This window comes from Mesoplodon mirus, assembly GCF_964341445.2.
Source record: "Mesoplodon mirus genome assembly, chromosome: 7".
Lineage (NCBI taxonomy): Eukaryota > Metazoa > Chordata > Mammalia > Artiodactyla > Ziphiidae > Mesoplodon > Mesoplodon mirus.
This window is the reverse complement of record NC_138983.1, coordinates 126,862,897-126,889,493: the sequence shown is the minus strand read 5'-3', so window position 1 is coordinate 126,889,493 and position 26,597 is coordinate 126,862,897. Positions and strand designations below refer to the sequence as shown.

The following is a 26,597-nucleotide window of genomic DNA, read 5'->3' as shown; positions in this document are numbered from 1 at the left end:
TTTGGGATTGACTGGATAAAGGTTCAATACTATTAAAGGATTAATACTATATTGTGAGCCATGATGCTTTTCCAATATGCAATCATCTTTTGCTTATCATCAGCTGGTATTCCATGTTGTGCAGTGGCTGCAAAGAGAGTTACAACAGATTTAGAAACATACCAACGAGACATTCATAGATGGTAAGAACCCCAGGAAAGACCAATGAATGATTAAGTCGCTCCCAAATCCTCAATAAAGTGGCTCAAGATGACAGACTGATACCAATCACTTGTATTTATTTCAGGACATAATATACTATTTTGACCCATGGACGATACTAAACTATAATCCTGTTAAATATCTATAGGATATTTTATTTTTGTAAAGATAGGTCCTTAAAAAAAAAGACATTAATAACATATCAAAATTAAATTGAAAACACAGGTCATTGCTTTCATTCTCTGTCCTAGTGTTAAAGATGTTACAAAGACACACAGAACATCACCCGGCTGGTCTCTTTTGGGGAAGCTATATTCAAACTGACAAAAAGTACCCCTACATTTACTGACACAGCTGTTGTCAAAGGGGTCTTTCTCTGATTTTAGCAAAGAAAAACAGTCCAAATTGTATTCTTTATACTAGGTGATTTAACTAGTATATACCATGTTTGGCACATGGTATTATTTTTCTCCTACTGGAACAAGTTCTTGTTTTCTCAAAGCCTTTCCCCAACTTTTCTAAAATTAAGCTTAAATATCATTTATTTCAAGCCTTCAAAGTAAAATGCTATCCTCATATATACATGTACCAGGTTGGTATATTCGTATCTATCCTTTCCAATTGCAGGCTAAACAAAGACATGCATTTAGAGCTGTATTAATGTATTAAAGCAAAAGACAAGGCAACTTAATATCAAGAGAAATTGTGACCTTCCATGTAGTGCTTGACAGAGAAAACACTGATTTTGACACATTGTCTTATTTTATTCAAATGGCAGTCTGCTCACACATGGTCCAAGAACACCCAAATAACAAAGCAAAGACTGGTCTTCAAACATTATAGCCAATGATGCCACGCTTGCCTATGATCTCGCCAACATAAAACCACATCCACACCTCAGTGGCCACCAAACCATTCAGTAGAGCTTCCTGAAAAAAGAAGCACAAATTTTAATGTACATTTTTTTCTTATATATTTAAAACTATTCTTTTCCAGGATTAAGTGACAGAGAATATAAGGATGCTATTCAAATTAAAGGGGAGTTTTAGTCAAAGTCAAGAATTACTGATGTTAACTTTAACTGCTGAGAACCCTTGAACTTTCAATTATGTAAGGTAAGTAGGCCAGAGCTTATAAATTCTTTCAAAGCATTCTTTAAAGACCTGAACTGACTTAACCCTTTCATTATTAGTTTATGAGACACTTTACGAGCCCTAAAACAACCCACATCCTGGAAATAGCTGCCACATTTAGACAGGGCATTCATATGAAAGGATGGCTATAGGAAGGCAAGTCTCTGAACAGACATTTCTGTCTGGCCAAAGAAAATCTGTTGAAAGATGAAGGGCTCTATCTTCCCCTTTAGACATAATTTTTATTCATTTATTATTTGGTTTAATTCTTTCCAAGTATTCAGTAATTAGTTTCACAGATCAATGTTTTATTGCCCTAAAGAGAACAAGTACACACACACAGTTCCAGAAAACAGCGGTTCACACAAGCACAAATATGGATCTTGAAACTCCAGTTGAAAAAAATACCTTTCCACAACAAAACTGGGCCTTTTCCTTTTAGCACCTGGAAGTGAATTTGTTCAAATTCTTTTTTCTTTTTTTTTTTCGGCCGTGCTGAGTGGCATGTGGGATCTTAGTTCCCTGACCAGGGATAGAACCTGTGCCCCCTGCACTGGGAGCACAGAGGAGTCTTAACCACTGGACCACCAGGGAAGTCCTCAAGTTCCAATTCTTTAGAATTCTTAAGTCTTTAGATTTTATCTCCACCCTTCATATCATATTATATGCTTCTAGGTTTTGGTATTTTTACCCTCCATGAGTGTTAGCTGCTTGACTGTGATATAGACCAAGAGATCTTTTGGCCAAATTGAGGATAGTTTTAGGACTACAGACAAAAAAAGTACAGAATCAGCAAAGCAAGCCATTCTATTTAGTACACTAAACAAATAGGAAAGGAAAAAAAAAAGCTGCCCAGTAAAAATGATCACTTCTTTGTTATAAGACTAATAGGAAACTAAGACATAAAATAGCTCGATTATTTCAACCCAGATGACAAAATTACGAAGTATCCTTCTCCAAAGTCAAAAAAGAGATTATCTCTCATTATGTTGGTTTCAGCCTCACTGAAAAATACATATATTAATCAAAAAAATCAGAAAAATCCCAAGGGGAGACGTTTTCTTTTATGCACATACGGTTTCATTTAGCCCATAGTTACCTTAACTGTAAGCTGTTTGAAGCTACCAGTTTGAGCACTATTGATAATTTTTTTCAAGCTCTGAATAGCTGTAGGGATCTCAGCAGGGGTTGGAGGAACCAGCTCAACCTTGGCATAGTGCCAAAATGTGGCCAATCGAGGCTTCGAGTAAGTCACAGCAGCTGGAAAACAAAACAAAACAAAAAACCAGGATGAACTCACTAGAGACCGAAAGAAGCAGATGTGTGGGCTGGACACAAATATTTATTCATGCATCACATTCATTCAATGCTTGTACCAAATGTGCACCCGGTGTGAAAAGTCAAAGCTGCTCCCTGGAAACCAGAGGCTTTTAAAGATGCAGAACACCTGTGCCACAGGGCAGTTCAATCAGGCAGGAAGCTATAAGCACATTCAATTATGCCAGGACTTCACTAGTGGCCAGTACCAGAGTACTGGTACTTCATTTATGAATGGCAAATCTAGTTAACTATAAAGTTACTAGAAATTGTGTTCAAAAACAAGCAAACAGCAGCAATGTAACCATATTGTCTTGTAGAGACCAAAAAATTTGGAGGGAAGAGGTGCAGAAGGGGAGGGAAGGAACTCTGTAGAATGGCATCCTTAAGAATAAGATTAAAACTTGTCACTATATTGGCCACAAATCCAGATGGAATTATACCAATTAGTACCCGTTTTTGGTATCCTCATCAATATGTTCTGGATTAACAAAAGCACAGCTGCTCCTCCTTCAAAATACCACAAATAATAAAAATACAGCCTACATGTATTGTTAAGAGCAGCCAAAACTTAACTCTGTTATTAAGCTGAAATTCCTCAAGGTATTTACTATTTCAGGAAAAAAAATTTTTAACCACCAGGGTAGAGGTAAGACTATGGTAGTGATTTCAGCAAAAGAAAAGGTATTTTATATAAAAAATTACAAGAGAGCATGACAAGAACAGCACAAATACATGAACATCCATAAAGTGTCTATTGCTTAAAGACAGATAACCCAAAGCTCCTGGTACTTTCCCTATTATTAACTGCCTGTATTTAGGTATTTCACTACTCTTAAATTTACTATCTCCATCATCCTCTGGCTTAGGGCCATGGGTAAATCTTTAAGCGGACCCAAAGCTCTAACAGATAGTTCTAAATAGAACTGCCAACGCCTGTAAGATGGCGCCATCAAAGAGAACAACGTCTTGTTTAACAGTCAACAGTCTTTAAAATTATCTTCAACATACAGATATATTATTCTTTATAAACAAACAAACAAATCAGTACAATGTACACAAACACTGTACTTTAGTTGGTAAATTTGTTTCTCAGGGAGTTTAGGTTAAAAAGTTTGAAACTGCTTTACATGTATACAAGGGATGAACAAAATATAAGTAAATGAATGGTGGATGATGGGAGCCAGGTTTCTCACTGTAAGAGAGGGAAGTTATAGATGTGGAAGAAAAGAACAAACCCTGTGGTACTGGATTAGAGTTGGAGACATTCATTATGAACCCATGTTTAGTTTTATATACAGACTGATCAATAAGAAACAACTATAGTTGACCTTTGAACTGCACAGGTCCACTTATATGTGGATGTTTTTCAATAAATATGTACTACGGTACTTCACGATCTGAGGTTGGTTGAATGCATGGATGTGGAACTGTGGATATGGAGGGCCAACTGTAGTTATATTCAGATTTTCAACTGCATGGGGGTCAGCATCCTTAATCCCCATTGTTCAATGGTCATATGTGTGTGTGTGTACACACACCCATGGGTGAATATACAGATGGTCCCCAATTTTTGATGGTTCAACTTATAATTTTTCAATTTACAGTGTGAAAGTGATATACATTCAGTAAAAATGATACTTTGAATTTTGATCTTTTCCCAGGCTAGCGATAGTGGGTACCATACTTTTTTGTAATGCTGGGCAGTGCCAGCAAGCTGCAGTTAGTCTCTATCATGTGATATGAGGGTAAACAACCAACACACAAGCATTCTATTTTTCACTTTCAATACAGTACTCAATAAATTACGTGAGATATTCAACACTGTTTTCTAAAATAGGCTTTGTGGTAGGTGATTCTGCCCAACCTTAGGCTAATGTAAGTATTCTGAGCACGATTAAGGTAGGCTAGGCTAAGTTATGATGTTTGGTAGGTTAGGTGTAATAAATGCATTTTCGACTTACAATATTCTCAACTTGTGATAGGTTTACTGGTACGTAATTCTATTCTAAGTAGAGGAATACCTATACGCACACACCTCCTTGTCCAGTGAGAGGGCCTAGAGGAATGATATTCTAGTACAACAGTCCCCCCATATCTGTGGTTTTGCTTTCCATAGTTTCAGTTACCTGCAGTCAACCACTGTCTGAAAATATTAAATGGAAAATTCCAGAACTGAACAATCCATAAGTTTTAAATTGTGTGCCTTTCTGAGCAGTGTGATGAAATTTCGTGCTGTCCCTGTTCCATCCTAATGCTGTGTCACAATGCCTACATCATCTGCCCCACCTCATCCTATCATGTAGGCATTATAGCATCTCACTCATCAGAAGGGTGAGTACAGTACAATAAGATATTCTGAGACAGAGCCCTCCTCACGTAACTTTTATTGCAGTATTTTAATTGTTCTGTTTTATTAGTTATTGTTGTTAATCTTTTACTGTGCCTAATTTATAGATTAAACTTTATCATAGGTATGTATGTATAGGAAAAAACAGCATATATAGGATTCAGTACTATCTGTGGTTTCAGGCATCCACTGGAGGTTTTGGAACTTACGTTCCACGAATAAGGGGTGACTAGCATAGTCTAGTGGCAAGGAACATATCCAGTACCTAGATCTTAGTTTCAAAATACATTTGTCCAATAAAAGGAACTAGCGTTCCTTGGAGAAATGGCTAATTCTAAGGCTGGGGTAGGGGATACATAAGATGAATCGGGGGAATTCCCTGGCGGTCCAGTGGTTAGGACTCAGCGTTTTCGCTGCCGGGGCCCAGGTTCAATCCCTGGTCAGGGAACTAAGATCCTGCAAGCCATGTGGCATGGCAGGGGAAGAAAAAAAAAAAAGGCTGAAGCATCTTGTAATACCAGAAAGTAAAGGGGAATGTCGAAGGGAGAGAGGTGCCCAAGTGACAGTTCTCAATGACCAAAGCTGGAACAATGTGAGCAACAAAATAAATAACATACTGTGCTCCTGGAGGTACAAAGTTTGAAGTAAATGTATGTGAGTCCATACAATAAATGACTGAATAAAAAAATGGGGGAAGAAGAGACAAATCTGTCTCACAGAAGAATTCTATTTAAATATATGTAAATATTCCCTCTTACAGGAGATAGAATCCTGCCCCTGCCTCCCCCAATTTAGTTACTTGCTTCTAAAGAATACAGTATGGAAAGGAAAAAACAGTAACTTTCGGAGAAACCTAGTGAAACTACCTTAACCAAGTGATGAAAGCGAACTTCACTAGTGATGTTATATGGATATCACTTACATCATGATATGTGATTAGGGGACTTCACTTTTGTGGTATTCTTTCTCAAAATCCATAGCTCCAGGGACTTCCCTGGCGGTCCAGCGGTTAAGACCCTACACTTGCACTGCAGGGGGCGCGGGTTCAAACCCGCATGCTGCCAAAGAAAAAAAAAAGAAAAAGAAAAAAACAACAACAGCCCCATAGCTCCAGACTAATCATGACAAAGACACCAGACAAATCCAAAATGGGGAACATCTTTAAAGGATACCTAGACAGACACCTACACAGACATCTTGAGACTGTCAAGGTCATGAAAGGTAAGGAAAGGTTGGGAAACTGTCACACAGGAGACTAGAGAGATAGACAACTCATTGCACTGTGGTACCCTGGATTGGTTCCTGGAACAGAAAGAGATTAACTGGAAAAGCTGGTGAAATCCAAATAAAGTCTCAAGTTTTTACTTAACAGGAAAAAAACCAAAAACCAAAAAAACCCCCAGACTCTATGACCTTTCCGGGGAAGTTTGATGAATTAAAATTACTTATTTCTGTAAGCTTCTTTGTCCTCCAGGAGAATTAACAGATATAGTTAGCAATATTTTAGATATTTAACATGAACATTTAATACACTGAGTTAAGTTACCAAGCAAAATACAGCTCCACTTTAACATTCTGGCCCCAGTTGAGTTCTCCTTTCTGAGTACTTCTGGAAGAATAACAACCTATATCTTTCAATTATTCATAGTAATAGAGGAAATGGTTGATATATTTCATAATTATTTTCATATTACTTTTCTTTTTGTAAATTATCATTAAAATTGGTTTGCAATTCCCCAAGATGCACCACGGAAAAGATGTGAAAGCCCTGGTAGGAGGAAAAAAATCCACCTGAAATTTAAAAAAATTTGCCTCAAATCATCCACAAAGTCCAAATAATCAAGCCACTGTTCCTTCTTCTTGTATTATGTAAAAATGTAGAGCTTTATCTTAGTCAAGTTGTAAACTTAAGTTCTTTGGTAAAGTGTGTAAACTTGTAATAGTGGACTGTGGGGTTCTGTAGGAGAAGAGGATCAAGTATTTAAAGTATCTGACACTGTCAGGCATTCAATAACTCATTGTTCGACTGCTGATGGAGAAAAGGGAGGAGACAACGAAGAAAATTTGAGCGAAAGCCGTTCAGAGATCTGCGCTTCAACCACTTACTAGAATATAGCACATCTAACAAAGAAGCTTCCGTCTACTTAACTGATCTCACTATGAGGATAAAATGAATAGCTTGCTACAGCAGACAAATGAAATATTTACTGACATGACTACTACCCTGGGCTGTGACTACTCAGGGTTGTTCTGAAATACAGCGTTCTACCAGTAAGGATACATCCAGCTTTTTCGAACAGAAAATCCCCACGAACGCTAACCTATGGTAATAAACATTGCTGCTTACAAATATCCCTTCCTATGCATACCGGGGCAGGAATATTCGTTCGTAAAGCTCAATTTCACCTAAAAATTCCCTTAGATTAAAGGCGAAGTATCTCAGAATCTGGCCAGGACAGAATACAAAGGCAACGTTCCAAAGGTCACCCATCCTTAAAAATTCTGCAGACTTCCACATACTCCACTGAGAAGCAGACAAGCTGATGCGGCCGTATTTCTGTGCTTTCATGTGTCTCTGCCTGTCGTCTCCCACGCTCTCCTAGCGGACCCATCCCTCTCTATTCCTCCTCCTGGAGGTCGAAGGGCGTCATGGCGGCGGCTGCTGGGCAACCCCGGCTGCCTGCACACTCCCTCCGCTCGCTGTTGCGGTCAGAATTCAGAATCTCTAGGTTGTAGACAGAACCCAAGCCGCAGGTCTGGCCAGCGGAAAGCTAGAGAAGAGCCGCCAATCCGCCTCCTGCCCACCCACCCACCACGTTCAGGCCGTGCCCGCCGCGGCTCTCGCCGGCCGCTCGGGTGACCGCCTCCCGCGTCCTCCCCTCGAGCCCTCGCAGGCCTCTCCGCCCGCCCGGGTACCCGCGTAGGCGGGCTGATGCCGCGCTCACCGCTGACCAGCGCCGGGGCCTTCTCCGCGAGGTTACGGACAAACTGGGCCATGTCTCTAGGACGGAAAGCCTGTCGCGCCGACTGGCCGGCTGAATGTCACCCTCCCGGAAAGACCTGCCGCAGGGCCCCGTTCCGCTTCCAAGGTCAGGCCGCCCCTTTCCGCGCCGGTCCAAGATATTTAGGTGTCCTAGTATTTTTCCGGAATTCAGTGGGCCAATTCATTTTCTTCAGTCACAAATGAGAAAGTGGGTACGAGAAGATGAGACCAGAGGGCACGTAAAAAACAACGGAATTCCGCAGAGAAACAGGCATTTCTTGGGGCAGCCGCTCAGGGAAGTCTGAAAGGCCGGCGCGAGGAGGGATGGCGCATGCGCCCTGCGGTGCCGCAGACCTCCACTTTTTTTTTGCGCTGGTTGCTTTTGCAGCTTTTCAGAGAGAACGAGGCAAGTTAGGGCTGGAAGGCACCGCTGCGATTTTTCTAGGCCAACATGATCGTCTTACAAAGGCAGAGAGGGTCCTAGGCCAAACACGTAAAGTTAGGTGTAATCCTGGTCTCCCCCGCATCCTGTATTAGGATTGGAATCCAATTCCCCTAATTCCCTAACCAGCTGCAAGGAACTATGGGGATATAAGGAACAAAATCACATTTACTGAGGGCCTCCAGTCTGTCAGGCATTTTGGAATTTAAAGAAAGCCTGTGTGTTAGGTAGTGTGCCCATTTAAGACTGGCATTGGTAAATGGCCACAGTAGCTAGTGAGTGGCAGAGTTGGGATCTGATGAGGTTGCAATGTAAACAGAGAAGAGGCATTAGTATCGGATTAGGCGTGGTGCTGATCTGGGAAGACTTCCTAGAGAAGGAGATCCTTGGGTTGATGTATAACAGAACAGCTGTGTCCTACGGAGTTGAACTTTATAGTTAATATGACTGGAAGGAAAGATATACGTAGGGATGTGGCATTTGATGAGAAAAACAATAAGTAATGGACCCGGGGAAGCCTGAGTAGAAGTAAAACTCTGATTGATGGAATGGTTAGAGGTGGAATGAAAAATTAGGAGTGATATCAAGGAGTCAATAACAGCGCTTCAGTGAAGGAGTGATTCAGTTGCCTGATACTCCAGAGAAGTAAAATTAAGGATGAGGAAGTTAATGTAGCATTATAGAAACATTAGCTAGGGCAGTTTCAATTAGGATAGAAGCCAGAGTGAAGATATGGCTATAAAGGAATACCAGCCAGAAAACCAAATATGAGATATGAAACTCAAGGGAGAGATTGAAGATCGAGAAGCGGGATTGACAAGATTCCTGATGAGGCTGGAAATAAGGTTAGAGGGATTAGCCTTGAAACTGTGGGGCCTTTTCCACAGATGCGATGATGGAAGTGAAGTTTGAAAGTGGAAATTCTGGAATCTATGAAGTAGAAGACAAAGTCATCTGAGTGTGAGGGTTAAGTGGGAGGGTGGGAGAAAATCTAAGGAAAGAAGTTAAAGTTTGGAATAATTGTTGAACTTAAGGACACACAGAAGGGTTGTTTGTCACACCACTCTAAAGTTTGTGTCCTTTTTCTCCAACAGTAGCCTGTAGCTGGGATATTGGAGCAGAGGGAAATGGTTGGGTTAATCTGGGCTGAGGTTTTGCATAGCAGAGGTGCAGAAACAAGGGGCAAGAAAGGGGAACTTGATAGCGAATGATTAAAATGAAAGACCTGGGGTTTAGGCCAGATGAAGAAAAGTGAAGCCAGAAGTGAACTGCTTAGGAAGAAATATGCCCTGAGACTCATCTGAAGATAACTCCAGGGTCCAAAAGCCTGGTAAGGCAGGTTAGGTCACCCAGGCCACACATTTGATACGACCTTTAAAAAAAAGTAAAGTTCAGAGCCCTCTTAGTTTTCAGAGGGATTTCTGGAATTGCCACTAGCTTTTTTTTTTTTTTTTTTTTTTTTTTGCGGTACGCAGGCCTCTCACTGTTGTGGCCTCTCCCGTTGCGGAGCACAGGCTCCGGATGTGCAGGCTCAACGGCCATGACTCACGGGCCCAGCCGCTCCGCGGCATGCGGGATCCTCCCGGACTGGGGCACGAACCTGCGTCCCCTGCATTGGCAGGCGGACTCCCAAACACTGCGCCACCCGGGAAGCCCTGCCACTAGCTTTTGATACTGTAATAAAGCAGTGATAACAAAGGTTGTTAAGTCAGATGTTCATTTATTAAATACAAGCTTTGAACAAACACCCCCAGGCAAGTATGACAAGAAGTAACCTTCCTGGAATGTTCCAAAATACAGTTACGTTGATCAAGTTTTATTTCAATCAAACTTCCTGTCGTTTTGTTCTTCACTTTCTTTGTTTCTAGGTTTTCTTTTCCAAGCAGTTAGAGAATGTGCATTATTTCCTCACATGATATCAACAGTGCAGCATCAGCCTCTGGCTTGTAAAGGCACCCAGTAGACTTATGCTCTGTGCAATGGCTGCTTAGTAACCAGCATCAAATAAAGTAATGAAGCTTTTGTAGAGTGTGATACCAAATAGCAACTGGCACCTTCACCTGCACCATTAAAAAACCTTTGACATTTCTTTCAGTTTTCACATATCTATGAAAAACTATATTAAAAACAAACAAACCCAGATTGCTTGATAAAACCTACTTAATTTTCCAAGTTTAGTATTACCCTCTTAGTAAGCAATACTGGAGCTGATTCAAGAGTCTTCACTTTCCTATCATATGCTAGCAAAGCCAACACATAAAACTAGGTATGTCAGAAAGTCTGCTCTAATAGATTCAGAGCTTGCTTCCGAGTTCCAGAAAACACAAGCCCTCTTTAAGATTCCGAGTGCACATATGCACCATGTTGTACCACGATCATAATTTTTTAGTCTCATTTTTGGGATGTCTTAAATTACTTCAAGGAAAGGAAAAAGGCACAGAGGACACTTGGTTTCCTTACCAACAGTGGCCTTAAGCTATGCACTTGCCTTTGTGATGAGTTTATAGATATTCAGCAGCATTAATGGTACCACAGCCATTCATAAAAAGTTTCAGGAAAAGAGATTTAAAAACAAAAAACAAAAAACAAAAAACCTTGCCAGAAAAGGCTTACAATCTGAAGACTTAATACAGAAGTAGAATACAGACACAGATACAAGAGGCAGCATGGAGGTTGTTAACTAGAAAGCTGCTGGGAACAGCTACCTTCTGAGGTTTTGTGCCCGTTTTTTCCTCCAATTTTCTCCTATAAAACTCTGGTCTTTTCCCCACTTCTTTTAAAAATGAAAATATCCTACTACATTGGGTTTGGAAGATAAATGCAAGTAAATCGAAGCTTATTTTATATAGTTCATTCTCAGAGAAGTAAAGGAGGATAATAAATATGAAATGAAGCTCATTTTAAGAAAATAAACAAATCCTGTCAACCCATGCCTTAAAGGCCCAGGGAGCATACTGAATTACTATCTTACATTCTGGCATTTGCAAGAGTCCTAGACTGCCTTTTTCATTTATAAGCACAGCAATAGGCAACATCTACTTTATATCTAGTGTGGGATGCCCTCGACTTGAGGGTTTCCAGCTGATACCATCAAAAACACATCAAGGACTGCTTATAACAACTTGTGTTGGATTACCGTAAAACTACCATCTTATGTGAAAGAGGCCGTGGTTAACAATAATATCCTCTAAATGAAGCAATGACCCGTTTCTAGATCATACCACTTTTCTTGTTAGTTATATTTTCGGGCTTAGAGGGATAGTGATCTAGACAGTCCACAGGGGAATGTGCCTCACTCAGCATGTTAAGCTTCACAACTGAGTAGGGAACTCAAGCTCAACTTGTAAAAGTGGGGCCCATCCATCTACTAACTACATAGGGCTAAGTGGGTATTTAAAATGGTTTGTGGACAAGGTTGTGCTCAAATTCCTGCTCTGTTAATTGATGACCTAAGGCTGAGTTGGAAGCAGCTCTTAGAAGTCAGGTCATAAGCCCAAACAAACATTAACTATATACATTTTACAGTCTCAGAATTTTGTCTAGAATAAGTGTTAGTGAACATGGCCACACACTGCAGACATCTTACCATGGAAGAGACAATATAAAGTGGTACTCTCTTTACACTAGACCAATATAAAAATGTACATGGTGTGTGTACGTAGGGGTGTGTGTGTGTATATACTGAGATATACTGCTGATACTAGTGTCTTAAAATGACATTTTTCATAGTTACAATATTTGTTGCCTAACTTTTCTACTCAAGCCTAGTCCTTGATTTTCAGTAGATGAAAAGGGCCCAATAGCCTTCTTTTCTCACCTCGGAATTTTCTGAATAAAGTGTCAAAACTGCAAATTTGTTCTACCAATCCTCCTAAAAATATTATAGGGCTAAGTTTTCTGTGGTAATGACAACTCCATGAGGGAGTGTTTGGCCTCCAAGGTATCTTTGAGTTACAAGATAACACAAAACTAAGAGCTACCACCTGAAGTTGCATAAGATTCCTTTTTTCATGTCATCTTTCATCTTATTCGAAAATCTACTCAAACATCAAGGTATCTGCTTTTATACAAAATGTTATTCTGTAACATTGCAGAGCTGTAACAAGGAAAAGGGCTGAAGTCTGGGTCATAAAGTCTAGTAAATACCTTGATAACACAGGACTTTCTGATGTCAGCGGTCACTGAAATACGTGACATCATATACTTAAAAGCAGTGCTCACCAAAGATGTTTGAGCAGTTCTTGGGAGAGAAATAGTAAGGTGGCAGGAGGTTTTAGTAGTTGAAGTTAATGTAATTTAAGGTAAGAAAAGGAAGAAGGAAGAACAGGAAGGGATAGAACAAAGGGTAAAAATTAGTGATGATTTCCAAACGTGGTGATGCTATAAGTATAATTTCCTGCAAGCCAGGAGCACTGTAAAGTCTTAGGAATTTTAATTATCATAATTTGAGAAAGAGCAGTTCTCTAATTCAGTAAAGGGTGAAGAAAAAAAAGAAAGAAAGCAAGAAAAAGGAAAGGAACAGAACCAGAAAGAGAGAAACCACAAACAATTGTTTATCTACACACTGGGGTTGGTTTTTGGTTTGTTTAGGTCACAGTATTTATTCAAGTTGCTCCTTTTGTTGTTGTTTCCTTTCTGCAAGCCACCGTTGGATTTTTTCTTTTAGTTCTGTGTTTGGCCGGATCTGGTCCATGGTGAGGGGACTACGGTTAAAGGGATCTGTTTGGTCACTGAGACAAAGAGGAAAAGAGAAATGGGGTTATTTCCGTAAGTTCTAACATCTTCAGCCACAAAGAGAATACCTAGGCATCCCACCTTGAGACTGAAGCTAGAGTGTATTATGATTCTGAATCAAGTGCTAACTTGAGGTTAGAAAAAATGGGATGAGAGAGAGTGATTTGGGAGGTTTTTTGGGTTTTTTGCAGATTTTTTTAGCTACTTTGTCTCTCCGCTTAACAAACTTTATCTCAACATTGCTCTTCAGATGGTATTTGATTCCATTTCCCCAAGACAGAGACCCTATAACAATCATGTCAGCATAAGGAGCTGTTTGTAGTTTTAGTGACAGACTCTTGAAACAGTATAAGGTGTTAAGGGATAAAGCTTTGTACGCTGACACTGGATTTAGCTAGCTGATTGCTCTTCAAGTAAATGCAGATTATGGCTTCCTCATAGGTAAGATGATATACCTTCTCTCTGTATTCTGAAGCCACGATAAAAATATAAACTCTCACTGACACTTTGGAAAAGACATACTACCCAGCACAGCATCATGCATATAGCGAGTGCTTAATACCAAATACCATCAAGTAGAACATCCCTTTTTCCAATATTTAAAGAACATTATCTCCCTAGATCTGGGTCAACTTATATAACTTCATTTTAAATAAGCAGAGTCTCTCAGTACCCATTTCTTTCTAATGCTGCACTGAGAGCAGGCTGGGGAAAACTTGTAGTCACCATGGCTGAGTTCAACAGCTGCAGCAGAATGTGGGTAAACCCATACGATGAGTGTAAAACCTGAATTTTTTTTTTCAATCTGTCTTTTATATTTTTACAACTAAAGTAAAATTAAAACAATTTCAAGTCAACTTATACTCCACGTTGACATATTTTATAATTGACAGAAATTATTTCCTTGAGGAAGGAAGAGGTAAGGTTAGCTCCAGCATTTCTCAACAGGTGTCTTGTTTTGGATGTTGGAATCCTGAACAATCAAGTGATATACTTCTACCAAAATGCCTCCTCAACACAATATGTTAATAAATCAACTATGTGGAGTACCTATTGGGTGCACAGTACTGTACTGGGAGAAAAAGATGATAGCAGACAAATGTACACCTGTACTCTTGAGGCTGCTTTTGGGGGCTGGCTTACCTGAGCAAATGTCTGGCAATGGTGGATCTATCCACAGTGACTCTGGAAGACGGCAGCACCACAGGGTCAGACATCAGTGTGCTCATGATGGGATCCAGAAACTCATCACAGGCATCTGCATAGGTCTCCTCTTCCTGTTGTTGGAGGTCTGCTAGAGACTGAGCACAAATACCGGGTAGTTACAGGGAAATCACAGAAGCAGCTGAACTCAAAATGCTCAATGACTATACCTTAATCTTCAAGGGTTATTGTTAGTAACCCTTTACGGCGACAGTAACAATTCTCAGCTTTATGTTCTAAACAAGCCAATATGGATACTATAGGAGCAAATTTAACATTCAGCCCCAACTCTGAATCTTCAGTTTGGCTCAGCTGCTAGCAGCCACGACCAGAAATGGATTTAAATGTTAACAAGGAAAAAAACCACACCACGCACAACATCCATCCTTCTGACAACAGCCCAGCTGTAAGGGGTGGGGGTTGGAGGGGGCTATTATTTGTATAATTACAGAGTTACTCATGCAGTCTGTGTATGAAAAGCAGTTTCCGGCTTTAGGTACAAACAGGTATGGGAATTTAAAAGTGGCCTCAACATCTGATTGAACTTTAGTTCCTCAGCGATCCATCTGCCTAAGCTCTAGGCAAAGATGAAGCCCAATTCAATAAATAAGTAACTCAATGAAGGGAAGACTGTTATCAATTAGGAAGGTTTTCCATTAGACTCCGTGCCATAATTTTTCCTTCTTCATAAATGCAAATGAAGCTGCTCCAACGAAAGTGATTAGCTGAGTACAATATAGTATTTTAATCTTTAAAATGTATGGCCATTCCTATATAAGCCAACTACCAACTACAAAGAGAGAACAGAGAAAAATCAATAAAAATCAATGACTAAAAGCTACTAATCTTGAATTGTATTCTAAAAAGTTCTGCATAAATATCGTAGATTTTCAAATCTATTGGTAACACTATACAGAGAAGTTTTCATAAAAACAGCCTATTAAAAATCTGTAAATTCTTTTTAGTAGAAGCTTCTTAAATTATTTTTCTGTTCTCACCCTCATATTGAAAAGAGTAGTACTATTAAAGAATATGGTAGTTTTAGCCATTGACTAATCAGGAAGGATCAGCTATTTATATTTTTTCAATGCAATACTCTTTTCCCCCCTCAAATTGGGTAAAAAAGCAGAACGGCTGAGTTGACATGATTTTTATTGAACATGTTAATAAGCAAATTATCCTCCTCCTTACCTTGATTCTCTCTGCTAAGTTGCTGAAAGCCACAATCATATTCCCAGGCTTATTTATTTTCTTCAGGACTCGGACTGTCTGTGCAAAGAGAGTTGGGGAATAGGAACGTCCATCCTTGGGCACAGTGGCACAGAAATTCTCCTCATCCCTAGAAGGTCAGCATCAGAAAGAAACTGAGCATCAGAGGATAGGTCAAAGAGGGCAATAACGGATGGGTTGAGGAACAAAGTTCCCCATCACTTATATACCATGAATGTTCTTTTGATATAGAATGATTTCTTCTAATTTTTAGGAAGGAAGTCTTATCAAGTATCCCATGACCTTAAAAATATACTGCTTTTCCAAACAATGGAACAATCAGTAAAGTTTATCTTTGCACAGATCAAGGGAGAGTGCTGGAAATTCCAAATAACATCCCACAGGTCATACAAAATCTCATTATTTAAAACTATAGAAGATTCCTTCATCAGCCAACTAGAAACAAACCATTTCCTTTCTATTTCTACATAATCACCAGCTAGTCATTCCACTGTCAAAACCCCCAGTTAAAACATGAGCAAGGCCTCTGGCCTGCCCAATTAAATCTCAGGTACCCAAGATTTAAGTAGATGGTGCAGATATCTGAAACGAGCTGCTGGGGTTTGAAGTCGAATTCACTGAAGTCCTTGACTTTTAAGGCCCCCATCTTGGGGCCAACCAGGTGCTGCAGGAAGTAGTTCAGCATGGAGATGATGCGCTCAGCCAGGAAAGGATGCACAAAGAGGGATTTGATCTCTGGAAAAAAAGCCAAAGTCTGTGAAAACTCAATCCATTAGCAATTTTCAACTTACAGTGTCTTAGAGTTTTACTTGGAGACCTCTGGGGACTGCTATTTTTCAAAATACATTTTCATTGCAGTAATATTAGAAAATATTAGACAAGGAAAAGCAAACAAAATATAAAAACTACTACTCAGATGTAAACACTGTTAACATTTTGCTAATATATCCTTCTAGTTTTTCTGTCCATATTTACATACATATACATTTATAAAACAAAATGATTATCATATTGTACATATTCTGTAACTTACTTTTTTCATTAATGATATCGTAAATACCTTACCATTTCAGTAAATATAGGTTCTTGTGCTGTCCAACATGGTAGCCACTGGCCACATGTGACTATTTAAATTAATTAAAATTAAATTAAAAATTCAGTTTTTCAAATGTCATGAAGAACATAGGGGTAAGACAGGAATAAAGACACAGACCTACTAGAGAAGGGACTTGAGGATATGGGGAGGGGGAAGGGTAAGCTGTGACAAAGTGAAAGAGCGGCATGGACATATATACACTACCAAACGTAAGGTAGATAGCTAGTGGGAAGCAGCCGCATAGCACAGGGAGATCAGCTCGGTGCTCTGTGACCGCCTGGAGGGGTGGGATAGGGAGGGTGGGAGGGAGACGAAAAAGGGAGGGGATATGGAAACATATGTATATGTATAACTGATTAAATTTGTTATAAAGCAAAAAAAAAAAAAAAAAAAAGGAGGACCCTGATAGGCATTACCATAATAAAGTGATCAAAGTTAGCATCACCAGAAATAGGACTTAGAGAAGTCACATTCCATCTGATAGAACACACTGAGAGGAAGAAGCATCACTTGTACATTATCAATATGCAAAACTGAATCAAATCGTGAGGAAGACCCCATAAGGAACATCCCACAAAATAATTAGGCCTACAGCCTTCTAGAAAGTCAAGGTCATGAAAGTCAAGGGAAAATGAAAGAACTGATCAAGAATCATGGAGACTAAAAAGCCATGATAATGTAATGCTAAGCATGATTCTGGACTGGATCCTTTTTTGCTGTAACTGACATTATTGAGATAAAAGGATAAATGTGAATTTGGTCTGAGCATTCTATGGTAGTAATGTTACTTTCCTGATTATGGTCATTTGATTGTTAATCGTGTTATTTAAGAGAATGATCTAGAGTATTTGGTGGTTAAAGACATCATGTTGACAATTTACCCTCAAACGATTCAGAAAAAAACCTTCTTTAGACTGAACTTGAAACTTTTCTGTAGGTTTGTGATTATTTTTTAAAAAAAACAAACACTACTGCATTATTTCTGAGAATAAAAATGATAAAGTAGAGATTTTGCTTAGATGCCAAAAATACCTTGGTCTAGGATCTGGTCCTGAGTTCTATAGACCAAAAATGTCCATATGTAAATGTATTCAGAAGTGATCTTTGTATTGGAGGGGCAAACTCATATTAACCAAATTCACAAGAGGAGACAGTATAAATCACTATGCAAAATCTTTTTTTTTCTGCATAAATGGCCAAGAATTCTTTTTAAACTTTTTAAATTTTGTACTGTATTTTTAAATTTTTATTTTGTATTGGAGTATAGTTGATTTACAATGTTGTGTTAGTTTCAGGTGTACAACAAAGTGATTTAGTTATACATATACATGTATCTATTATTTTTTGGATTCTTTTCCCATATGGGTTACTACAGAGTATTGAATAAAGTTCCTGGTGCTATAAAAAAAAAAAAAAAAAAATTCAGTTTTTCAGATACACTACCCACATTTCAAGTGTTCAGTGGCCACATGTGGCTAGTATCTATAGTATTGGACAGTCCAGATTTATAGAACATTTCCATCACATAAAGTTCTATAGGATAGTGACGATTCATACCGTTTTTTTTTTTGTTTTTTTTTTTACGGTACGCGGGCCTCTCACTATTGTGGCCTCTCCCGGTGTGGAGCACAGGCTCCGGATGCGCAGGCTCAGCAGCCATGGCTCACGCGCCCAGCTGCTCCGTGGCATGTGGGATCCTCCCGGACCAGGACACGAACCCGTGTCCCCTGCATCGGCAGGCGGACTCTCAACCACTGAGCCACCAGGGAAGCCCTCATAACCCTTTTTAATGGCCACATAGTTTTCCAATGTGTGACTGCACCATGAGTTATTTATGTACTCTATCTTTATTGCTGGACATTACTATTGTTTTCAATTTTTTCTTATTATAAGCATTTCACTAACTGATGAACTTCACTGTGTACATATCTTGTAGACATTACTTCCTACAACACATTTGTAAGGAACTGCTAGGTCATGGCATGAATGAATGAATGAATGAATGAATGAATAAATAAATAAATACCAAGTGCAACAAGCCAAGTAGTGTAAGGTTTGCTTAGTACTGCTGGCTCTTAATTTTTCAATTTTAGTCATTATCTGTTGACTCTACTACTGATGAGAGTTTAGCTCTCATTGCTGTCCCTCTTCCCCAAATACAAATTCCCCTAATATATAAACAAATCTTTGGTGAAATAATTTAGATTTTGTCATTAAGATTATGTAAATATCATATACAGCAGAGCCACATAGTATTCTAATGATTATATATATAAAGTAATATATACTTTTAATTTTTATTTATTTTTAAAATAATATATATTTGAATTAAAAAATTTTTATTTATTACTATTTTTGGCTGCATGGGTCTTTGTTGCTGCACACGGGCTTTCTCTAGTTGCAGCAAGCAGGGGCTACTCTTCATTGCGATGCACGGGCTTATTGCAGTGGCTTCTCTTGCTGCGGAGCATGGGCTCTAGGTGTGTGGGCTTCAGTAGTTGTGGCCCGTGAGCTTAGTAGTTGTGGCTCGCGGGCTCTACAGCGCAGGTTTAGTAGTTGTGGTGCACGGGCTTAGCTGCTCCACAGCATGTGGGATCTTCCCTGACCAGGGCTTGAACCCATGTCCCCTGCATTGGCAGGCGGATTCTTAACCACTGTGCTGCCAGGAAAGTGCCAATATATATACTTTTTTTTTTGTGTGTGTGGTGCGCGGGCCTCTCCCTGCTGTGGCCTCTCCCGTTGTGCTCTGGATGCACAGGCTCAGTGGTCATGGCTCATGGGCCTAGCCGCTCCGCGGCACGTGGGATCTTCCCGGACCGGGGCACGAACCCATGTCCCCTACTTCGGCAGGCGGGCTCTCAACCACTGCGCCACCAGGGAAGCCCCTATATATACTTTTTAATACTTCTTTTTCTCCGCTTATTTTCAGAGTACCTATCATTAAATCTTTCTAAACTCTCCACCAGAAATGTAAAACTCTCAAAAATAGATTTTGGAGATGTTCTTTCTGGAAGCTTCCATTCATCACTCCAATCTGGACTCCTTGTTTTATAGGCCTATGGTGTGGTGGTCATACAAGCTACCTCTATCATCAGCCTGGGAACTTCCTTTGCATCTCTCTTACAGGATTCCACTTTCCTCCATTTTGATGGAGTATATTTATCCTTTTGTAGCTTCTCCAAAAAGGGTACATCGGAAGTAAATCTGATACCTTCACGTCTGAAGACATCCTTACATTTTACCCTCAAACAGGGTAAAATGATTTGGTTGGCTATAAGATTCTAGGCTGAAAAGATATTTTCCATCAGGACTGTGTTCCAGCTTCAAACGTCAGTGCTGTGAAATTCAAAGATGTTTTGATGTTTAAACCATTGTACATGACCTGATTTTTTTCTCTGGAACCTTTTAGGTACCCCGATTTTCTGAAATGCCACAATGACATACCTTAGTGTAGGGGTTTAAAAATTCCCTGCACTGGGTACTTGGTGGCTCCTTTTAATTTAGAATCTCTTAGTTTTGGGGAATTTGGGGGCTATTATTTCTTTGATAACGTCCTTTCATTTTTCTCTTTTGACACTTCCTATATTGATCCTTTATTTTCTTGTTTTCTCTTCTAATTTCCATCTCTTTTTCTGTTCTACTTTCATGGAAGAGTTCCTTGAATTAATCTTCTAACCCTTCTACTGACTTTTCAAAATTTCTGAAGTTGTATTTTCAATATCCAAGAGCTCCTTCTTGTTCTTTGCATAATCCCTCGTGTTGCCTCTTTGTTTCCGTTTTATGTATGCTGTATCTTCTCTCATACCTCTGAGATTACAAAGATATTTTAAAGCAGCAGTCCCCAACCTTTTTGGCACTAGGGACTGGTTTTGTGTAAGACAATTTTCCCACGGACCGGGGGTGGGGGTGGGGTGATGGTTCAGGCGGTAATGCAAGTGATGGGGAGCAATGGGGAGCGGCAGATGAAGCTTCGCTCACTCGCCCGCCGTTCACCTCCTGCTGTGCGGCCCTGTTCCTAACAGGCTGTGGACCGATACTGGTCCACGGCCTGGGGGTTGGGGACCCCTGTTTTAAAGAGTTTTCATCTATTATCTGTGTTTCACATTAGAGGATTTCCTCAAATGTCTGGTGATCCTTGGCTGTCACTTCATATATAATCAATATAAAAATTTTTAATGAAAGGTTTTACTTTGTATGTATGTATGTATGTATGTATTTATTTACTTATTTACTTATTTATTTCCTTATTTCCTTCCTTACTTATTTACTTACTTACTTATTTATTGATTGATTGATTGTACGCGGGCCTCTCACTGTTGTGGCCTCTCCCGTTGCGGAGCACAGGCTCCGGACGCGCAGGCTCAGCAGCCATGGCTCACGGGCCCAGCTGCTCTGCGGCATGTGGGATCCTCCTGGACCGGGGCACGAACCCGTGTCCCCTGCATCGGCAGGCGGACTCTCAACCACTGTGCCACCAGGTAAGCCCTACTTTGTTTTTAAATACAAAGTCTTGCAGTGTGTATTTTCTACTTATATCACATCTCAATTCCAACTAGCCAAAGTTTAAATGCTTGAGAGCCACATGTGGCAAGTGACTACTGAACTGGACAGTGCAGCTCTAGAGAGAGTAGAGGTAAGTATCTCTGATCTACCACATTTAACCAGAGTTCAAGAATATTTTTTTTCAGGTAATACAAACACCCCCAGATATATTGATATGGCTAAGTTGTGTCCTCAAGAACAATGGTACTAACTTATGCTTTCTGGCAGCTGTGTGAGGATGACCATTTCCTCCTTCCCATGTCAACAATGGACAACATCATTCTTTTTGAAGCTTCTCTAGTGATTCACTTCCTCTCAGACTGTGGAGGAGGATACTGTCACCAGAGTCTCAGTGGGCTGATCCCTCAAATGAAGCAGATCTTAACCACTGCATGTTTTGGGAAAGCAGTGTGTTGTATCCTTACCTGATGTCAGAAAGGCAAGGGTACCAATTGTTTCATTGGACATGATGTTATGGAAACGTGCCAGCTGTCCAAACATCTGTAGGCCAGCCTCCTTCTCTCGGCGGGCTTCTGGAGTCAGACTGTCCCATTCACCTCGGTCCTTCTCAATTTGTTGAATTTTTATCTTGCTCAAATACTACAGAAACCAGAGGTGGAAGGTATCAGAGAACAAAGTGTATTGAAGGGAAGATGATATTTAAGAGGTCTTATTTAAGATCTAGTCCACTAAGCTGGGAAAACCACGGACTACCTAAGAGACATGAGGCTTTCTCAGCACAGGGCTGAAGTTTAAAAAGAAATTGTGGGGAGACTTCCCTGACGGTCCAGTGGCTAAGACTCCACACTCCCAATGCAGGGGACATGGGTTCGATCCCTGGTTGGGGAACTAAGAATCCTGCATGCCGCAAGGCACAGACTTGAAAAAAAAAAAAAAAAAAGACGAAAAAAGATAAAAAAGAAATTGTGGGAAAAATTGTTTCAGCCTGGGTAGACTTATGGGTAATTCCCCTGGAAATATTATAGTCTATGAAATAGAAACAAGGATAAATATATGAAATATTGGTAAAAGCAAACAGGCTACAGGGAAAAAAAAGATGAAAGATGAAAAAAACCCCCACCCCCCAAAACTGCTTATCAAAAAACAAAGCTCTATCAAACATGCAAAATGTCTGGAAGGAGAACCATAAATATTTAAAACCCTCTACCTCTCAACATTCTTGCTATTGTAGCAAGCATGTTAAACTTACAGTCCCATGAAAACGCCATCTGTGTCATTCTGTCACATAGCTCTTGCTTAGAAACGTCTATTTATTACAGGACTTGTTTTCTAAGGCAACAGATCTAAAATCTTCAAGTATGGGATTATGAACAAAGCAGGAACATTTTCTCACAAATCAAATACAAGTTACTGGGAGATTGCTAATCAATACGAGGAGTGTGTGGGCTATCCAACAGGCTACCCTCATGATTTACCTGCTTTGTCTCCCTTTGGGTCACTGCCCTATCTTACACCTGTCGCAGATAAGGGAAGTTTTTATAGGAGCAATAAGCAGCTCCACAAGGGAGGGTTAAGCTGAAGGAACTGAGAGACCCCCAGGTGTATACTTTGTAAAACTCATGTTTCAGATATAGCTAAAGATTTGGGAGGCAGTGGACAGATGAAGAGTACTGATGACTTGGAGTCTTTATGTGAAAAAATAACCCAAACCAGAGATTTTTTTTCCAAATAGTGGTATAAAAGTCAGAACCTTTTAGGAAAGAGGGCTAAGAATCATTGCCTTGGTCAGTCACTGTTACTGATGTCTTGGGATGCAAGAAAGTTGAAAGCACTAACTGAATGAAGATCCTCTGATTTCTTTCTGTAGTGCTAGACTGATTAGTTCTGCCAGTGTACCTTAGTTTGGCTTTTCACACTTTCTTTTCCACTCTCTGCCAAAATATCATCCTAGCTCATAAGGCCCTTGGTCTTGGTCTCTAATGGAACAATACCTATCAAACTGTACAAGGGCAAGGTTGGTGGTACATTACTACTTGCAAATTTTTGGTGTCCAAGCCTGGTACTAGGGGATCGCTAGCATAAGGATTGCTCTATTATGACTAAGAGGTAAAAAGTATGTATGATGGTATAAGGGCAGTTAAATCTGTTTGTTTGTTTTTTTACCTGTATGGCTTCATCCAAAAGGAAGATGGCATCGTTCATCAGCAGGTTAAGAAAGCGGAGGAAGAGTGGGGGATTCATGGCTTCTAAATTCTTAGAGGCATAGTCAGCCAAATCCTGTAAGTCCCAGCCCAAGAAAAAAACATTTTAGTACTGAATCGCAACCCATTGGGGCTTATGTGGAGCAAAACTCAGATAACTCAATTTTGGTTTCACCAAAAACATTCTCACCTTAATGCTTTCTCGATAGGTATCTGTTCCCCACATGTACCTGAGGATGGGATACATGGGGCGGCGGTAATTAAACTTCTGCTCAAACTGATGGGGGTCTCCTGGAGTAAGGTAAGAGCAAAACATCAGCAAAGGTGGTGCTATTAGAGAAAAGGCAAGAGCTTATGTTTATGTGTAGCCATTTATTTTATGAAAATTCTGAATGCGTCAAGGCTACCGGCAAGACCTGCCGTGGGAGTTTATGAAGGCCTAGAGTCATAATCAAGTGTTTGCTTATCTCCTTACCGACAGAACAAGAGGGGGACATATAAACGATACAGTACTCAGAAAAGGACAAAGACTGAGCTGCAAAATAAAAGCCAAGGGAAACAAATGCTTCCATATCCAAACGTAGACTACTTATCAGACTTTGAATGAGGCCTCTGCGCTGGCCATTGTGGCAGTGCCAGCCACGTGCAGGATGGGCTACTAAAAGTAATCCCCACATTCTTCATGGATAACATCCCAACTGTGTGGCCAACTGGTTCTTGATTACTCTGAAAAATCAGGCCAGGAGCTAAAAATCTGAGGCTTACACTGCTTTTGACATGCCAGAGGTACCACCAGAGCTCTACAGGTTGGGTCATATAATAAAGGAGGGGCATGGGATTTGGAGTCAGGAGACTTAGGTTTTCCTTCTGGCTCCACTTAATGCAAGTCTCTTACTCTTTCTCAACTCCCACTTCCTCAGAAAATAAAACAGGAATTATAATACAGCCTCTAATATTACAACCAAAGGGTCATAGTGTCTGTATAATGAGATAACTGCAATGATTTATCGTGCAACTTCTTATATATTATAAAGATTTACATACACTGCCTCAACCATCACTTCAACCCCTTTTACAAATGAGGAAACTAAGTCTCAGAGGTAAGCAAGTAACAAAGTCAAAATTCAAATATGGAAAAACAGTCAGTGAAGTGTTAAATGTCTCTTTAATGTTAATTGTATTTATCACTGGCTGGCAGGACATCCCCTTTAAAAGGGGTCTTAAGTAACTGCTTTGCATATCTTGTTTACCGGTTGAGAGGGGGTACTGTTTACTCAGACACAGCATCTCAGGGTTACAGCTCAAAAGGGCATGAGAGAAAGGGAATGTTGCTGTTATTCTTAATCTAACAATTAAACTGTACGAGAGTTAGACCGTCTGGATAAGACAAAAGAATATCTCAATCAGCACATCGTCTCATTATCACCATTCTGTAATTCTGAGGCAGAGAAAAATAAAGACCTGGGGTTTTAATTGGACAGCCTTATTTATTTGAGTATGATTCTATCAAAAATTATAGTAAAGTTGTTAACAGTATGCGTTTTTCTTTTTTAAGGTGAGAGAGACCTGATTCTACCACTTAATTGTATGACATAAACAAATAATTTAATCTTTTTGAGCATCCATGTCTTTATAGGTAAATGGGGATAATAGAGTAAAACTTTCCAGATGGTGACAGATTAAGGAAACAATGTGAAAAAAGCACTTAGCATCAAGGGTAGCACATGGTAGGTATTCAATAAATGATGGCTTATGATATTTTCCTGACATTTAAAAACTGATCAGCGATCAGTTTCTTGGTTCTAGACTGCTTTACCTGTAAACTCAATGTCTACAAAGACCTTGATTAGAGCTTCTGCAAGGTGGGATGCATAGGGAAAGTTGCAGAACACACGTTTCCGGTGGAACACACTGGATACCAAGGGATTTGGGGTCTGATCCATGTGGGGCATCACTGCTTCCAACACCTCAGCGAGTTTGGCCCTTAGGTGGGGATTCTTCATCCTATGAATAGGGCAGAAAGCAAACTGAGCAGGCAGAAAATTTAACTCCCAAATTTATAACTATTCTCTCCATACGAGGAGTCAAAACATCATATATCATCTGTACAGAGAGTTACAGGAGAAAACACGACTCCGCAGCTTTAAGTCGGTCAATTTCTGGGGGATATGCAGAGTGTACCATTCAGCTCTTTAAGATCACAGCTTACCAATTACGAGGATGAGTTCTTAAGTTTCTATTTAACGCTCCGCCATTCTGTTTACTTCTGTATAACAATGCATGACTTACTATTCTCTGACAGCTTCATCTGGGATAAACTTGCCTTTCCAAGCTTTCTGAGGCTAAGGGCCAGGATATAATTATTCCACATTACTTATATGCATACCACGTGCACCTAATACTTGTTGACTTATGATTTTTCATTAGGTCTGCTCAGTTCAGTGAAGGACTGGCTTCTACCTGTGTCTCACTGACACGGCTCAGGGGATCGTGGATCTCTTCTTTGTGCAGCAAATTCTCACTTACATACGTACTGTTTCCTTTGGCCTACCACCAAAAAATCAGAGAAGCAACTCTACAGGTCAGTGAGCATCTTCCTTTGGGAAGGAGGACTAGAAGCTATGAATGGTAAGACTTGAGATCAGAGAGCATTTACCCAAGTTTACTGCTCATCCAACTCAGAATTTTAAGAGCAAACTTTGTTATCATACATTAGAAGATCATTAGCACCTGGCAAGGTCTCTGGCATTAAGGTAACTATTTTAACCAGGGACTAGCAGTGAAATTCCCATCAGGTACCTTATATGCAGGTTCAAATTCTCTGTGGGCAAAGTCCTTTGTTTATTATGCCTCTCAAGTGTGGGATTTTGGGCTACCCATAAGGATAGTCAGGTGATTCATTAATGTTAACACAACTTCTGAAGGCAACCCCTTATGATTCAGGCTTGTTTATTTCTTGGTTTAGAAGTCTTCTGAATGTTTGCAGCTCTAAACTGTGACAGAGTCACGCTTTCAGCACTTCACCTTTCTATGCTTCCAGTGAAAATGGTGATAAAATGAAGGACATGTTCCAGGGAATCTGCTGATGTCTCCAAGATGTCATCGGCAAAGCGGCGGAGAAAAATGAGGAAATCACCCAAGTTATCTGCAAAAAATTCTGAGAAAAAAAATATTCACTGGAATTAGCCAAACATCTGACTCTTT

General features: G+C 39.9%; 2 protein-coding genes across 2 annotated transcripts in view; both read right to left on the bottom strand.

Moving 5' to 3' along the window:
• Nucleotides 1-261: 261 nt before the first annotated feature.
• Nucleotides 262-8,078, bottom strand: ATP5MG (ATP synthase membrane subunit g). The gene is made up of 3 exons (XM_082627957.1): nt 7,947-8,078; nt 2,434-2,594; nt 262-1,130 (listed from the first exon to the last, which is right to left on the bottom strand). The coding sequence occupies exons 1-3, from the start codon at nt 7,996-7,998 to the stop codon at nt 1,032-1,034; spliced, it is 312 nt and encodes a 103-aa protein (XP_082484083.1). The 5' UTR covers nt 7,999-8,078; the 3' UTR covers nt 262-1,031.
• Nucleotides 8,079-10,126: 2,048 nt separating this feature from the next.
• Nucleotides 10,127-26,597, bottom strand: part of UBE4A (ubiquitination factor E4A) — a 36,911-nt gene continuing 20,440 nt past the window's right edge. Inside the window, exons 12-20 of the mRNA XM_082627142.1 lie at nt 26,418-26,550; nt 25,210-25,397; nt 23,584-23,684; nt 23,356-23,469; nt 21,657-21,831; nt 16,148-16,328; nt 15,555-15,702; nt 14,304-14,461; nt 10,127-13,156 (exon numbers count right to left, since the gene is read on the bottom strand). Of these exons, the coding sequence (XP_082483268.1) occupies nt 13,027-13,156; nt 14,304-14,461; nt 15,555-15,702; nt 16,148-16,328; nt 21,657-21,831; nt 23,356-23,469; nt 23,584-23,684; nt 25,210-25,397; nt 26,418-26,550 (1,328 nt within the window). The 3' untranslated portion in view covers nt 10,127-13,026. The remainder of the gene's footprint in view (nt 13,157-14,303; nt 14,462-15,554; nt 15,703-16,147; nt 16,329-21,656; nt 21,832-23,355; nt 23,470-23,583; nt 23,685-25,209; nt 25,398-26,417; nt 26,551-26,597) is intronic.

Bases quoted from the DNA above. Each gene is read 5' to 3' on its own strand.
- ATP5MG (XM_082627957.1), bottom strand. From the start codon at position 7,998: ATGGCCCAGTTTGTCCGTAACCTCGCGGAGAAGGCCCCGGCGCTGGTC. The intron at 2,595-7,946 runs GTGAGCGCGGCA...TTTGTTTTCCAG, and splicing joins GGCCCCGGCGCTGGTCAGCG to CTGCTGTGACTTACTCGAAG. The intron at 1,131-2,433 runs GTAACTATGGGC...TTCTTTTTTCAG, and splicing joins TCAAACAGCTTACAGTTAAG to GAAGCTCTACTGAATGGTTT.